This window comes from Anabas testudineus, chromosome 2 (genome assembly GCF_900324465.2).
Source record: "Anabas testudineus chromosome 2, fAnaTes1.2, whole genome shotgun sequence".
NCBI lineage: Eukaryota > Metazoa > Chordata > Actinopteri > Anabantiformes > Anabantidae > Anabas > Anabas testudineus.
The window spans coordinates 29,217,135-29,234,048 of NC_046611.1; the positions used below are offsets into that span (position 1 = coordinate 29,217,135).

The 16,914-nt window shown below is 38.8% G+C and overlaps 1 protein-coding gene across 1 annotated transcript in view; it reads left to right on the forward strand.

The window, feature by feature from the left end:
* snx7 (sorting nexin 7) overlaps window positions 1-15,838 on the forward strand; it is a 28,451-nt gene extending 12,613 nt beyond the window's left edge. Inside the window, exons 8-9 of the mRNA XM_026362687.1 lie at window positions 315-467; window positions 14,109-15,838. Coding sequence (XP_026218472.1) covers window positions 315-467; window positions 14,109-14,186 — 231 coding nt within the window. The 3' untranslated portion in view covers window positions 14,187-15,838. The remainder of the gene's footprint in view (window positions 1-314; window positions 468-14,108) is intronic.
* The last annotated feature ends 1,076 nt before the right edge of the window (window positions 15,839-16,914 follow it).

Below are 16,914 nucleotides of genomic sequence, written 5' to 3' on the forward strand. Positions count from 1 at the left end.
TAAAATCGGTCTTGTTAATAAAAAAATTATGATTAGATGAATTTACCTCTTTTATTTCCTACCAACACTATTTAAAAAGTTTGGACACACCTTCTCCATGAAAGTGGATGACCAAGTGTGTTCAATGGAGCAGAACAGGAAGGGCCGCATGACAATTTTCCTAAAGGTGATCATAATAGAGAAACCACCAGTATCACCCATATATCCTGTTAAAAAGACAACAGCCTTTGAATCACACTCGTGATAGTAAATAGACAGTTTATTTCTCACACTCTTATGTTTGTTGAGTCACTGTTGTGTGTGTTTGACGGCAGCTACAGGAGGAGGTGGATGGTCTGGCAGACCGCATGGAGCTGGCCAACAATGCCTTGAAAGGAGACTGGCCTCGTTGGAAGAACAGCATGAGAACTGACCTCAAGTCTGCCTTTATTTCCACCGCTGAGAAGAATGTGGATTACTACGAGAAGGTGAGTGAGGCAGTGTGATATTTATAGATGACATCTCAAATGGCATATTAAAAGCTGTACTCTGAAATGCACATATTTCAATCAGGAGACGCCGGGAGCTCTGAAGCCAAATGTTTTGTCTTTAGAGATAATCATCTGATGTGCGAGTCACACACAAATGATCTCGGAACTAAAGGAAAAGAAAATGCATTAACCATAAGAATGAAGCACAGCAGTTCTTAAACCTGTGTACTGTTAAGAAAACAAACACATATGCAACCGTCATCATCAGTGTACTGCAACCATAAGTGAATTGGCCTTACCGTTTTAAAACTTTACAAGAGTAGCCTCCTGTATATTGAGATGAAGAAAATAAGTAAAATTACATAATGTTCATAATTACACACTTGTAATCAAGCATTTTGTTTCTCTCTCTCTTACCTGCACGATCACAGCCTCTAGTTTCTACACTGTGCACAGTTTGTACTAGTACAGGTTTAGGTTTACCTCCACTTAAACTGGTTGAACTCACAGTGAGCCATGTTAGTCACTAGTGGTCCCTGGTTAGTAGTTTATCTGTAGATGTAGATAACAAAACATGTTGCCTTTCACACAAGACAGTGGTTGAGTGTGAACTCACTTCCTTGTTCATTTGTTTGCTACTCCATGTACACTGACACTCAAACATGTTTGCAGTAGCGAATGAAGGTTTGATTGACTGTAACACTGACTGTAACACTACATATACACAATTCAGAACATCATGGGAAAGTTGTGGTATGTTATTAGCTTGGTGACTATAGTAAATTGCATATTTTGTTTCTATTTGAAGTAAATACAATCCCTACAGAAGAACATTACACAATTACACAAATTAATTGTTGCTCAGTACAGTATGTAGGAAGTAGGGAGTGATTTTAGATACAGTCCATCTTCCATGAATTTTTTCTTATGTTTTAGTTGCCAGTGTTGTATTTAGACCACAGTAAATTTCATATATATATATATATATATATATATATATATATATATATATATCACACCATTTATTACTTTGAAGTGACTTTCTAATTAATTAAGGATCACCCCTATGTCAGACAGTACCATTGTATAGTGTTCATCCATCGTTCTGTTCTGAGTTTCTTCAGATAAACAGGCTGCACAGAATATTTGTAAAAATGACTTTATTAGATGCTGACAAAAATTCAAATCAATCTAGACATGATGTAACATTGGGACATGTTGTCCTAATGACGTGTTCATCATGCAGAGATTGTAATGTACCCAATGAGCAAACAATTCTGGTACCGTAAACCTTCATGCAGTCTTTCTTGATGAATCTCAAAGAGGGACAGTATTTTACGTGAGACGAAGAATCTTTTGATAGAGGGAGGAGAATAAGAGAGTGAAATGGTAGATAAAGAGGTTTTATGTAGGAGACAATCTTGCGTACTGTAAATCCAGATTAAGAAGCGAGCAGCCCGCCAGAGACAGCAGGGAATTAGACACTGAGAGAGGAACAATGGGGCGAGCGGGAAGGAGAGAGCATTACAGCAGCAAGAGAATAAGACAATGAAGTCGTTATGGTAACCGTCATTTAGTTGGTTAAAGGTTTTGTTAGCTGGAGTGAGAGAATGCCGTTAGGACAGAAATAGCTTCCTTTTGCTTTGGCTGCATTTTGTTTGCTGGGGCTGGATTTCAGCCAGCAGAGGGTAGCAGCGCTTTAGATTTACTGTTCCTCTCAAGCAGGCAGCCTTTAATCGGGCTGCTGGTTCTTATTTTTCCAATAAAAGCTGCTGGTTTTCAAAAAGACTAATGTTACCTGTTTGCTCTGTGGGTTTTACATTGCTGCTCTGTTGTAATGATTTCATCAACAGCTAAAGCTTTTCGTCGTCTTTAGCTGATGAATGTAGTTATGGAAGCAAAGAAATCCAGAAAGGATATGAAATGTGGAAGGAACTCAATAAGATGAATCACTGCTGATTACTTAAAGCCTCAATATGTGACATTTTTACACGAAAGTAACACCTTCAAAACCATGTCGATGACACACTGACTTCTATAAGGCGAGCGGCATCTCTGCATGATGTTTCTTGTTATCCTGTCCTGAAGACCTCTTGCGAGAACTGCACAGTGAGCTTGAATCATCATGGATAGGTCAGCAGATGTGAACAAAACTCCACAACGTTATAATAAAGTAATATCTTGATGTAAATATGCTCACTCTATTGTCCTATTCCATACATCTCAGGGTAGCAACATGCTAAGCTAATGAAAACAGCCAACCGTAAAATAAAAACCTAAACCCTGAAAGTTGGGTGGCAATCTAAACAAGTATACCAGGTATAGCAGGGTTCACCAGCTACTTTTTTAACAGGCCATATTCTGTGCTGTCTTTGTAATTAGAGTCACAATGATCTGACTTTTCCACTTCTTATATTGATACCGATACCTGGTCTTTGTGCGTCAGCCGATTCCCGATGTAAATCTTGTCTTGTGAACAACAATGAACTTGACTTAAACATTGCTTTCCTGTCTGTGTAAAACAAAATGCAACAAATTAAAACATAGATACTGAACTTATATTTATTACTAAAATACTACTTCTAAATGACTACTTAGAAATATGTTGTTTATGTCTGGACATTAGGTATTTATGGGTATATCATTTGTCCATGTCTTGTAAAACTGAGATGTTTTCTCTTGACTTTATTTGTGTGAAAGGCCAAAATTAATATTATTCCAGAGATTCTTCAGGGCTCCACATCATCAGAGTGAAATCCAAACAGGGGCTTGATAAAAAGCAGTATTTGCATTCAGTCAGCCTTTCTTGTTCTTGTTTTCTACAGCTGATAACACAGCCAGAGAAAATGGTATTTAGATGGTGTGTTACAGTGAGTGTAATAACAGAGTGTGTGTGTGTGTGTGTGTGTGTGTGTGTGTGTGTGTGTGCGCGCGCTTGTCATATTTGGGTTCTTCCTCTTCAGTGTCTCTCTCTCTACAGGGGCAGGCCATCTCTCCTGGCCTCTCCCCGCAGCAGCTCTGACAAAAACACTCATCGCCACCACAGTGGCCCCTGGCAAGCAAACACAATACAACAAATGAGTGTGTATCTTTGCATCTGTGTGTATGTGTGTGTCTCATGGTGTGCGTGTCAAAATGTGCTCATACAAGCAGCCAAAGGGCACTGGACCTCTGAATGTAAAATCATTTCTAATGTAGCCAGTGAAAAATATTTGCTATGAACTAAGCTTTAAAACTCAGAGTTTTGTCTAATTGGTGGATACGAAAATAGACAAAGATAAACAGAATGAGGCGGTTTTCTTTGCATAATGACTTATGCCACACATGATGTACTTTCTACTTATGTCAAAAGTGAAGTACTTTGAAATCTCAAAGATTCTTAGTTTGAGCAGTTAACAGGAGATCTATGTGGATTAAGGCTACATAAATTTCTTCCCTGTGTTGACATGGAATAATTAAGAATAAACAGAAAACAGTGCTTCGAGCTTCTCTTTAAGCTCAGCTTTTGAGATATTTTTCTATATGAAAGTTGTTAAAAGCATAAATGGTTCCAGTACAAAGGCCATTTACAGAAAACTAAAATCTACATTTCACAAGCACAAACTGAATAAAATGAGTGGAATATCTCTGCCAGGAGCCTACCCACAAGTTGGGCTCAAGGAAAGAAAGACAAACTTCATTTGGCCTATTTGAAAAAAATAAGTCTGTGTAGTTGGTGGGATTTCAGTGATTTCAATCATGTCCAGGGCTTGTGTATGATTTTCCTTCCCCTGCACCTGTATTAATTACAACCCCAAATACCTGCTGGGTTTTGGCACACTTTTAGATCCTCTGAGAATTTATTCCATCTGGATAATACCTAGTGTTTCCAAATGTAGTCATAGGATTTGCATATTAAGACGTGCAAAACCCGCTAATATGTTTTATGAGGTTGAATTGTGAAGTTTAATGAAAGAAAATAAATATGATTTTTGATAACCTGAGGGGACTACATTTCCACCAACATATGGTCTTTTTTGCAGTCCTAACATATCATTTCATTCTCTGAAACTGCCATGCACAATATTACAATTCATTACATATTTTTTGGGAACTAAATACAGAAAACCTTTGGGCTGGATTGTATCTTAGGTTTTCTTAGGGGTGAGGCAGATACAGCCTGGACTATCAGTCAAATCATACTGTGCTTAGCGAGGCATGTCTATGTCATTTGAATTATGAGGCTCTGTATGCCGATGTATGTAACATATAACAAATCTACTGTAGAAATAGAAGTGTAACCAGAACCACAATTGCATTCATATCTACATGCATTTTAAGAGTCCTCAGTTTTCCTTACATGTATTTAGAGAGTGGGAAGAAATATAGAGGAATATGATGTGAGGTCTATAAAGTATAAAGAACACCCCTGGTCATTGGATTCACACCATGAACCTTATTACTGTGAAGCAACAATTCTAACCACTGAATAAAGGCTAAAAAAGTCATATTATTATAACTACCTGTTGTATTATTGTAATATTTTCACCAAAGGCCAAATATATACAGAAACATTAAAAAGAAAGCTGCCTTGATGCAAATAGCTTAAGAAAATCTCTGCTTGCTGTTTCAAGGGATGTATACAGCACCTAAAATCATCCAATCACACACTTCAAATAAAAAGTGCGTCGTGTGCAAGCACAATTGTGTTTACACTCAGCTTTTCTCTCTACTGTGCATATGAGATATAAACAAAACACAGACCCACTAATTAAAAAATTTCTTCATAGTGGTACTAATTATCATTAAATCCACATGGTGCCTTTAATGGGATGTTGAAATGTCAAGTAAGCATTTTGTCACAGTGTGAAATTTGAACGCCTTGTCCAGCCTGTAGTGATATAGCCTTCTGATTACCTCATTTAAAATTAGTGGGCTGAGAAATATGTTGTCTGTTTCCCTCAAATGTCATCCAAGAGTCCCATTCAAAGGACCATGGATTAATATTTTCTTACCATATCTCAATTGAGCTTATTGCTCCTTTTCAAATTGTGTGTTATCAGAAAAACTGATAGCCACGTCAAATTATGTTCATCTCAGTGACCTATATTGCAGAGTTGAGTTCAGTATTACACAACACTCCACCTGAAGACTTGTTCTCCTGACGTTCCATAGCAGATGGTGAGCAAACAAGATGGCCCAAGCACGAGATAACTTGTTACTACTGTATGTGCTGATATTATTCAGGTGCAGATATGGGCTTGTGTAGCCTCTGGGTATGTGAATGATTTATTGGACTGGAGCACAGAAATGGCCTATAAGAACCTAATAAGACACTGCACCTGGGAGGGTTTTATACCATCTAGGTGGGATGTTGGGGAAAATGGGGAAATAGAAGGAGAGGAGGAATGAGGGTGGATCAGGAGGTGGAGGACAAGAGAAACTTTGGTGACATTCACCCAAGTGTTCTTTTTGGGGACATAAAGAAAACAGAGGAAAGAATATCGACTGCTATGGATGTCGGAGTAGACCTAGGCCCACACAGATGCAAATTACTATGCCTGGTCTGGCCAACAAAAATGCATGCCAATGACAACTATGGTCATCGAACTAGTGGAAGTGATCCATCTCAGTCCTTCAATTGACAATATAGCTCAGTTGAAGCGCAAAATGTTTCCACATACATAGTTGGAATGCGCGAATGTACAACCTATAAGTCGTTCACACATGCACTCATCTTGCATAGCTCGAATCATCTGCATTTGCTTGCATGATGTATATGTTCTAGCTATAAGCTGAGGACACACATGATGACTAAACTGGACAGTTCACACTTAAAAATACAGTTGCATCAAAAGTATGTGAACCTTTTGGAAGTTCATACTTTTCTGCATTAATTTGTCATAAAATGTGATCTGATTGTCATCTAAGAGTATTAACAAAAATAATGTGCCTAATATAATAATATTCTCACAATATTTAATAAAATTCTGATCTTTCATTAATTTACCCATATAAACCTCATTGTGCTAGTGGAAAAAATAAGTCAACCCTTGGAATTATTAACTGGCTAAAAGCTTCTTTTGGCAACGGGTGGCTCACATAGGCATTTTTTTTCTTATGCGGCACTATGAACTAGTACTTCTAGCAACACAGCAACCAAATAACATTTATAACAAACTCTAGTTGTGTGTGCTGCACCTTTAGGGCACATAAGAGAGTGAACAGAAACAGGGGAAAGGACTACGATGGCATCAGGGTTTTAACTGAGAGAACATTTTGTTAAAAAAAATACTGTAGATTAAGTAAGTGAGTAGAGTAAGTAAGTGTAGATTTAAAACAATTTGAGGATACCTTATCATATTTTCTACCATTTTATAAAGTAATATTTGTCAGATTATAATTCATCAACCTAAATTATCTAGACATTGGTGAATAATGGTTATTTGCAGCATTTGTGTCAACAAAGAACTTTATTCATGACGTCTTGAGGGATCTGGACATTCTTCAATGCTTGAACACTGCCAGATCATCACTTAAAGCGTCAACTCCTTCTGACAGTTAATCCCATATGACACGCATGCACCATTAACACAGAGTGACAGAGAAGCAGGCAGGGGAGGATGGGTGTGAAGTTGGTGGCAAGACAAACTTACCCATACCTTAGATGACCATTTTCGTTAGTCATTGCTTCTTCGGCTGTGTACCACAGCACAGAAGTTATGAAATGAAACGGTGACAACTTTTGGCAACATTACCTCCACTGTAGTAACTGTAACTTGCATGGGGAAATTTTGATAGTTGATTTTAGTGTGAATTTAAAGTTGCTGGAATAATCATGGAGCATTAACTGATATCAGTGTCACACATTACTGATAGGAGCTACAACAGCCATGAGTCCTTGTAAATCAATCATGACGGTTACTCACTGTCTGTGTGTGGGCTTGCCTGGAAAACATTAGGTGTGTGTCTTTGAGTGCTTGTTATGTACTGCCAGTGTGTGTTGCCCTTCAACCTCTTTTTTCTCTCTTTTTTTTCTGTAATGTCAGGATTTATATCCCTTTGTTGCTATAATGTTTCTAGCTACTAGAATTTAAGTACATGCACAGTTATACTGTATATTGGGTCTGCGCCACTCTGTGAACAGATTTCTGTGTGTGGGTGTAGCAGAATGAGGATGTGCTGATATTTGCAATTCTATTAGCAAGTCTACATGCTGTTTTCATCACAGTTTTTCTTCCTGCAAGTCTGCATACTGTCTTAAAGTGGCAGGAGAGAAGGAACAGTCAGTCATTAATACCTGAATTGTTTAACACATATGACTGAAGATTAAAGCAGAGCCTGTCAGGCAGATGTTCAACCAACTCACTTAAAATGGGCATGAAAAGTCTAAAGCTTCGAGTAGTGGTCGAATGTATTAAATGCCTGCATGTCCATATCTATGATTATGGATTATAAGGTTCAGCATCATACTACTTAATCTTACAGTACTACTGTAAGAGCGTGCTTCACAATATGCAGTTTTTTCTATTTTAAATACAAATATAACTGGAACAGATTATGAATATACAATACAGTAATACACTTTACCCAATGAATCATTTATGATTACTGTAAATGTTACTGTAAAACACTTGCATGTGAATTAGGGTAGATTAATGTTTAACTTATATAGTGAAACATGTGGTCCCAAAATCGAGCAGTTACTGATTACACATCATTTAGATGCCGGGTCAAGATGAGTTGTGTATTCTGCTCTTTCTTCACCATGGATTGCAAAGGCAGAGCCTTCCCAGGATTGCCATGGTTACCTCATAGCAGCAGGGACTTGATATAGCTACGGGGATGTTGGTTATATTTCAAAATCGTTTTTGTGTGTCCCTAGAATTGGACTAGTAGTTGAAGAGCAAAGATTGTGTTTTTGCACAGCTGTTGCGATATATTACAAAAATATGTCAGAGATAAGTATCTCTCAAATTTGCAGGCTTGTGAGATAGAAGATTCCTTGATGTAACAATTAAACTAAAACTAGTGACAGTTTTCCACTAAGACATTGCTTTGTCTGGTCATCACACTGACTGAGTTAGTGAAAAGGAAAAAGTATTTCAATTGTTGGGAACCCACTTCACATGTGCTGAAAACTGCAAGCAAACTTGTAAAAATGAAAAGTAAGGCAAATAATAGTTTTAAGTAAGTATTAAACATTAAGGCAAGAATATCTATAACTTTAACTACTTGCTCTACCTGTTGGTAATTTATGTCTAAACATTAAATACTGTATTAGTTGGTTACATAACTGAAGCTCTCAATAGAGTATTTCCCCCTGAACTGGGAAAAGTGCATCAAACCTGTACTCAAGAACAGTATTTATTAAATGTAGGCTACTTAGTTACGTCCTGCCACCACAACAGGTCCTATCAGCTGTTGGCAAAACTGTAATCGGATCAGTATTTGAATTAACATTTTTCAAAGACTTATATTGAGATCTGGGCCTAAAATAAAACCTGGCCATGATTGAGCAGTTATGAAGTAGGTAGTAAGCAGGTTTTAAATTCTCTTTGAACTTCATACTTTTGATCTCAGACATCATAAATAACTTTAACAAAAGATTGTCTCAAAGTGTGCTCCATTTCCTCCCTTTGATTCCAAACGTTGAGACTTCAAAGACACACTACGCAGACAGAGTTGTTTGAGAGAGGTTATTGGAGCAGTGGGATTCAGCAAGTATAAGGCTTTAATAGAATGGAATGGCTTTTTGCCCCACCTTCAGGTAAAATGGAAAGCACTTAGACTTTAGTTATGATCAAATGATGTTAGATTGCAGTTTGAAGCTTATTGGACCCTCAAGGATGGAACATGCTTCCTGCAGAGGAAGCAGGAAGTAAGTGAGTGTTCTTTGATACAACTTTACAATTTAGGTTTGTAACCATAGTGCAACACGTGTGCGGAGCCCTACCTGCCTTTGTGTTATTTTTGCTCTTGATAAATTGAAAAAGGAAGTGGCTTGCACAGGGTTCCCTCTGACAAATGATCGAATCACCAACAAAAAAGCTATGCTAGGCCAATGCAGATTTTCAGAAATTGTGAGGCCTGCCAGGCTCTTGCAGTTTAACAAGGAGTGAGCACTAGTAGCAGCATTGTGAGTCTGTACGAACAAAAATCTTATCTGTTCCTGGTAGGCCATTTGTGTGTGTTTGCCCTGATTCCATGTATTTACCTGTTCAGCACCAGTGGAGCCTGGGGGATAGCTGTCAGCTGATTAGGCTTCTGCTTTTCTAATGAACCCTATAATTAGAGCTTGTTTGTTTGCTTGACCCAATGTGTTTGTGTGTGTACATGTTGTTGTTGTTTGTTTTTTTTTTGTGGACAAATTCATGGCAGCCATGAGTTAATATGAATGTTGCAGAATAAAGCCCTGCATGTGCATGCTGCTGTGTGATGCAGTGCTTCACTAACTAGTGCATTCATTTGCATGTGCTAATGTGTGATTTTTTTTTTCTTCCACATAAAGTTAGGGTTTGGTTACGTGTTACGTGTTCCAGGATCTCAAAGAATCACCTTGAGGTCTTGGACGTTTAGTATTTGCACATGAATTTTGATCAATCTCATATTATGAATAAGTATTATATTAATATGAATGATTTGCATCATTGACATGCTCTTTGATATATTCATAAATACAGTCCTGAAATCAGAATGAATGCCCTGCATGCTTGTTCTGATAAATATGTAAAAATGGCTAATAAGTACTGTATTTTAGTCATATACTGAGATCTTATACCACAAAAAGAAAATGCGAGAAATGTTTCTGTCAAATATACATATATATTATTTCACTATGTCTATAAAGAGAGTGTTATTATCCAGAAACCTGAACTAAATCCAAACTCCACTTTGTCAGAACCTCAGTACAAAAATTCTTGTGTCTGTAAACTGGAAATGAATGAATCCTGTTGCCATTTCCAGCTCTATTTGTTCTCAGATTAATGTGGTTCAATTTCCTTGTCTCTTGGCTTTCTCTGTAGGCTTCCCTAAAGAAGGCTCTGCTGAGTCTGCAGCCTGTTAAATCCAGGCTGCTTGGACAGATTTAGTGCTCCACTGGAACATCTGAATCTGCTTTGTTAGAAACACCCTTGATGTTATATGTGCCTCTGGAGCTAGAAGTAGTTCTTAGAGTTTAAAATCAAGCTGCAAAGAAAATAATTTGTACCTCTATGTAGATAGGACAGTGCAAACATTATCAATAGTTTTAAAATAAAGTCAATATGTTCTCTGATAGACTAATCACTGGAAGCTAAAGCTCAGGGTAGTTAGTGTAGTCTGCTTTGTTACAGTACTGTCAACTCTGTCTAGTATGTGAGATGGTCTGTATGGTATTAAGTTCAGTTTATTTATATAGAGTCATATCACAATAAAATCATCTTAAGGGGCTTTATATAGCAAGGCCAAGACCTTAGAGAATTATATAGAAAACCCAACAAATTCCCCTTTCAACAGCACTAGGAAACAGCGGAGAGGAAACACCCTTTAACAGAAGAGAACCAGAAGAAGGACGGCCACCTGCCTCGAGCTGGCTGGGTGAGTGGAGAGTGGAAAGAGGGAGAAGAACAAAAAGCAAGAGGCAAACACAGGGCAGGTCATGGGACCAGTAACTGCACACTGGGAACATACAGTACAGCTCAGAGGCTGGGGATACCTGCAGAATCGTACAGAGAAGAGGAAGCACAGCTACGGGAGAATAAAGACACAAAAGCGTCGAGCTTTGGAACCGTCTCACCTCTTCATAGAGTTTGTCATCTGACCAAATTGAGTAACTGGGCAAGAAGGGTCTCAGTCAGGGCGGTGACAGAGAACCCAGTAGTCATTTTCTCATCCATCATCTCAGCAACAGTCCATCAATCCCACTTTTATGGTAGACTGTCAGACAAAGGCCATTACTGATTGAAGGAAGAATGCAGCCATATCTACAGACATTCTCGAAGGAAAATGGCTCGAGAAGGCATGTGACCAAAGTCTGTGATACACCTCTCAACTTTCAACTTTTAATGACCCTACAACAAACAAATGGCAAACTAAGTCAGAAGTCTGGGATTTAAGATGGACTTGAGTATGAGCGGTCATTTTTGTTTAGCAAAGTTAAATCCTACAATAGTCAGTCTAAAATATGAAACTAGTCTTCATATTATACTAGTATGGACTCTAGGCTTAATACTTGGAGTTTGGAGTTTTTGTTTCCTCCCATTAAAGTTCAGCTTGATCAATGACATTTCAGCATCTTAAAATCATTTCTATGACCAGTATTCCAGGCTGCATGGCCACGGCGCTACCAAGGTGCGGTGGGTGCTACTGAGAGAAAGTGGCTGTTTAATGGAGAGTTGGCGGGCCGAGGCTCTGACTTATTACCACCTCTAAACAAACTGCTATTACCTTGGAAAAACTGACTGCACTTTATTGATGTGTGGTGACAGAGTGGAACCCAAGTTCACAGATTGGCTTTTGAGTGTGTCTGTGCCTGTTGGTGTGTGCTTGTCATTTCCACTTTCTGTTTGCATGGTTTCCTGCCTCTCCCGCTATCTAGATAACTGCTTTTATGCCATAAAAGTGTGATACGCTTTGTTAAGTCTTCTGCGACACACACACACACACACACACGCATGCAATGGGACTTCCGCAGTGCCTCTGTCACCGCAATAATGTGCCTTCACTGATGAGATGGCAAGGGAGTTGGAGAAAGAAAGGAGAGAGGGAGACGGATGAAAATAGAACAGAAAGTGCTGGGTTAGACATTTAGGAAAGCTCCTCAGACACACAGCAAACACTGTTTTATATATGATATGTGAAAAACATAACTTTACTAAACTTGTTTTCAAAATTATTGACAGAAATGTACACCACTTATGCAGATTGCCTAATATATGAGCCATGAACAGTTTACATTCAGAAGGGTTGATAATAGCTTATAGCTTTTGAAGTGTGGGTGCGGTTGGTCTGGTTGTTAAAGTTCAACTAGTTATACTGGTTTGATGTGAAAGCCATTTGGATCCTTTTCTTGCTGGTAGAAGTCTTGTTATAGCGTAGTATGGTAGAGAAATAGTGCAAGTGGTGTGTGTGAGACATCAAATACAAAGTTACTGCCGCTGCTAGATGCCTTTTTCATAGTGATCTTGTAATGACCAACATAGCCATCTGTGCAAATATACAGAGCGTCAGGGTTGGCTCGAAGTCTTGAGAATCTTTTAATTGGCCTTGAATTTTATTTTATTCAGATTTTATGTTTCATTCAAAATGTAATCAGTGAACAGATAAAGGTCCACTTACGTGTTTGATGAATTACAATTTGACACATAAGTGGTCTTGATGAAAGTCACCGTCTGCACAAAGACTGCGGAAAGAAGTATGTGGGAGTACACTGCTTTTTTATATCAAAAGTTAACTGGATTAATATTATATAAAAAAGTCTAATGAAATAAAAGTAGAATGTATCTGTCACTTTGTCACTGGCTCTAGAAACAGAAGTTGATTTATGTCCTCTAGAGTCAGAGCGCACTGCTTAGCTGGTAGCCTTTTATGTTTCCAGCAGAGCTCCCTCTCAGCTGCAGCAGTGGTACCAGCAAAGCCCGCCCTTATCCACAACACTGAATGCATGCATTGCAGTTGGATTGCACCGCAAATGAGTCGAGCTTTAATCTTCACCTGGTCAGAATTAGCTAGTTTTTGTCACATCTCTGTATGTCTTATAGTAAATATTACAAAACGTAAGGATAAAAACTCTAGTATGTGCTCACTGCGCCGACAGTATGTTAGCGTAATCATGTGGTCCATCTTTATGAAAGGAAGCCATTTGGTTGCATTTTGTACATAATAATTAGCTTTGCAAGACATTAGTGAATCCTTAAAACCTCTTCACCTACAGACCAGCACTATAAAAATTAGACAGACTGACCAACACACACTTTAAAAACGTGAACTACAGTAACTCTACAAAAGGGCCAGAAATTTTTCAATCCGTAGTCTGTTTGATTTCAAAAGCCAGCACAGAGTTTTGGATAAATGTGTCATTTTCCCAGCATTAACGTTCACATCAACAACAATACAGCAGACGGGCTGTTTCCATGTACTGTAGACTAGCCCTTTAACCGACACTCTGTCAATTTCCATTTCTATGCAGAGGAAATACAGAAGGTGCCATATGTAGGTGTGATTGCAGATAAACCTGTTTGAAGTCACCTTTGAAGGAGCTGAGCCAAATGGTGGGAAGTAGTGTAATAAGCCATGTCAGCCAGAGTAGTTGTTGGGAAGATGCTTTGTTAATAAGAGTTGACTTATGAACAGGGAAATGGGGAAAAGTGGTTCTCTCAGGCTTAAAAAATGACTGTACAGTCAGAGTGCATCAAAGGAAATGGAAGGAAAGGAAGGAAAGTCTTAAAGATTGATTACTGTCTGATAACGTGGGCAATAATGTCACATTATATTGTTTAAAAAGCTACATTCATTTTTGAACATAGTCGCCCCCCCAGTCGTTTTGTTGGAAAATGGATGTTGCTGTTACGCAACTGACCAGCGCTTCACATTAAGTATAATGAGGACTTCAACTTTAAAGGCAACCTCCAGAACGTACAGTGTGTTAATGATGCTGATTATGCTTCTCTTCTCTTTCAGTGTCTAGCTGTGTGGGAGTCGTTCCTTCTGTGTCAGAAAGTGGAGCCCAGCGAGCAAAGACACGGAGAAGACATCTAGTGTGGGGGTGATCAAAACATCCCCGCTCCACATGACGTAAAGCTCACCATCTATTGTCAGTCCACCAGAAGCTCCAAATATAGACTTTGAAAGGATGTCCACTTACGGCAACATTTAACATGTTTGAAACAAGCACACTCTTCCTCTCTGTCTCTGTCTCTTTTCTATCTGTCTGGCCAAAGAGGTTAATCCCAGTTCCATCATTCCAGTGATGACTGGACATCACTAAAACCTACACTGTGATCCAAACTTCCACACTTAAGCGTTTACACACCTCCTCGTGCGTCGCCAAAAATTAAAAGACCTCTGTGTAGATAACTCAGTGCCACTTTTGTAAATTTCCCTCCATTGTGGAGAACAGCTGTGTGTGCCTCCTTGACTCGGGTGCAGAGTGCTCATAAGACCCTCTTCAACTTCATCTGTTTGGATGTTTCCAACACTGAAGCAGCAGAGGGAGCCGGTGTGAATGAACAGAATGTCGGTCCAACAAGTGGCTTAGGATTCCTGGATCAGGCTAAAATAAATGTGAATGAAACACATGGTAATCCTAGGTTCAGAATAGATCATCAGTCCCTGATACAGTCATTTTAAAATACAGTCAAAGGATTGGAAATACCAATGTTATGGAACCACGTGACTGATTAGTTTGAAATCTAGTTGACAGGTTTGGAAAAAGCTTTGAAATAGACCATAAGTTAACATTTCTTGTTTTCCTGACAGTAGCTTCAGAAGACCAGAACCTGTAGCTTTAAGAATTAGTTTCAGGGGCATTGTCACGGCCAAAGAAGCATCCCATGCTACGATGGAACTACTTGATACCCATCTAATAATAGTCTGGCCTGACAGGCTCTGAGTGCTGGGAATGAACATGACTTACTGGGAGACGACCATTTCTGCCTTTGGGGGTTGAATGTAGTGCAAAAAGTGGTCCTGTTTACATTGTAGTACACTACAGCTGCTGCCAAGTAGATGAAGAAAGTTTAAGTTGAGCATTAAGTGGAAGAGTAAAGTCGGTCCCCGTCACTCCTGTACACTACACTCAACATGAAGTCTGTCCCGTGTCTCATTCAGGTTACAACAAGAATCTAGGATTGCCTATAAAATGACCAAAGCAAATAGTGTGTTATGTTCTAGGTACAATTAAATGGTCAAACAGTTTTTATATACCTGCCTTTGATTTGAAATTTGAAGTTCTGTGTCTATTTTCTCAATAATTAACTGAAGAGGAATCAGCCACTGCATCAGACTTACTCAAAGAGTGTAGACCAAAAAATGAAGCACTGGACACCACGTGTAGTTCAGGGAGCATCTTCATCCAAGTAAAGTTCGATTTTTCCTTTTGGGCTAATGTGAGATCAGAAAGGTATGAACAACACACAGTCCTATTGATCTGCTGTTAGGCCTTCAGCAGAGAAGCCTTAAATACCTAACGATAATATCCTGAGAACGTTTGGTGACTTGTGCCAATAGAGATTTCATATTTACGTCTTTGTAATACAGTGCTTAAATAATCTGTTTTATATTGAAATAATCTTTTTGTGTCCCTTTTTTTGCTTTTATCATTATTGCCTATGTACAACTGAATACAGTTACATTTGAGATGTTGATATAATAATAATGAAAAAACAAACTAATAAAAACAGCTGCTCTCACCCTGTTTGTGAAAAGTTTTATTTGATTTCTTTTTTTAACTGTTTTCTGTCCGACGGCGACCTGGACTGATGGATGTTGCTCACGTACGTCCACACGCCCATTCCCACACTCATGCTCATATTTACCCCCACAGGTAAAGAGGTACATGCACAGAGGTACACAGAGCCCACCGATCACCTCAGCCAGGACAGTCACTGTGAGGACTGTGAGATGCAGCTAAAGCTGGTATGTGGACATGGAGTTGGTGTGACCGTTTTTTTTTTTTTTCAAGCTGCGTATTTTGTAGACTTGCTGGCACTGCAGAACTACTGATAGCTACTATGAGTGACCCATTTCCCATTACGCATAGCCATTGAATTGTTAATTCTATCAGTGCATGGTGGGGACTGTGCAGCTCGGCATGCGACTTCTAAGTAGGTTATCCTACACACTTGATGACATTAAATATTAAAGAACACTGTTTACATAAAGCAGTGCCTTGAGATTCAGGTCCCCCACACGTGCTGTTTTTCTAATGCAGAGAGCAACACGTAATGAATGAGAAGAAAGTGGAGAGAGGGGGAAGGAAAGAACAGGTTTGTGCAGGCACTGCAGGAGAGCTCGACACTGCTACATTGCTGTGTTTACTCTGAAGACAGAGAGAGGAGAGTGAAAATACAATTTCTTTGATTAGAGTTGTCGGTACAACGTGCTTTCTGTGGCACAAACAGCACCAAACTTGCCAAAAACAAACGTCTGCAGATATTTTATATTTTTCCTGTCAAAAAACACCTTGCCTCAAATGTCTATGAATCCTCTGAAAATATAATTACATGGGTTTTTTTGTCTACCCTGGAATAACAGGAAGGATTTTTAATTGATAAGCAACTTTTGTAGCATTCACACTCATTGCTGTTTACCTTTTTTGTAATTTCATGACATGTAGGGTTGTGCAGAGCGTGGTGGAGTGTAAAGAGTGAGGCAGATCTGTATCACAGCAGGAAGAGAGAGGACTGATTCTTATGTGCATTCGTTGTAGCATCTAATGATATCAATGATCAGTGCTGCAGCATTTCATGCTGTATTCCTGTTGGTT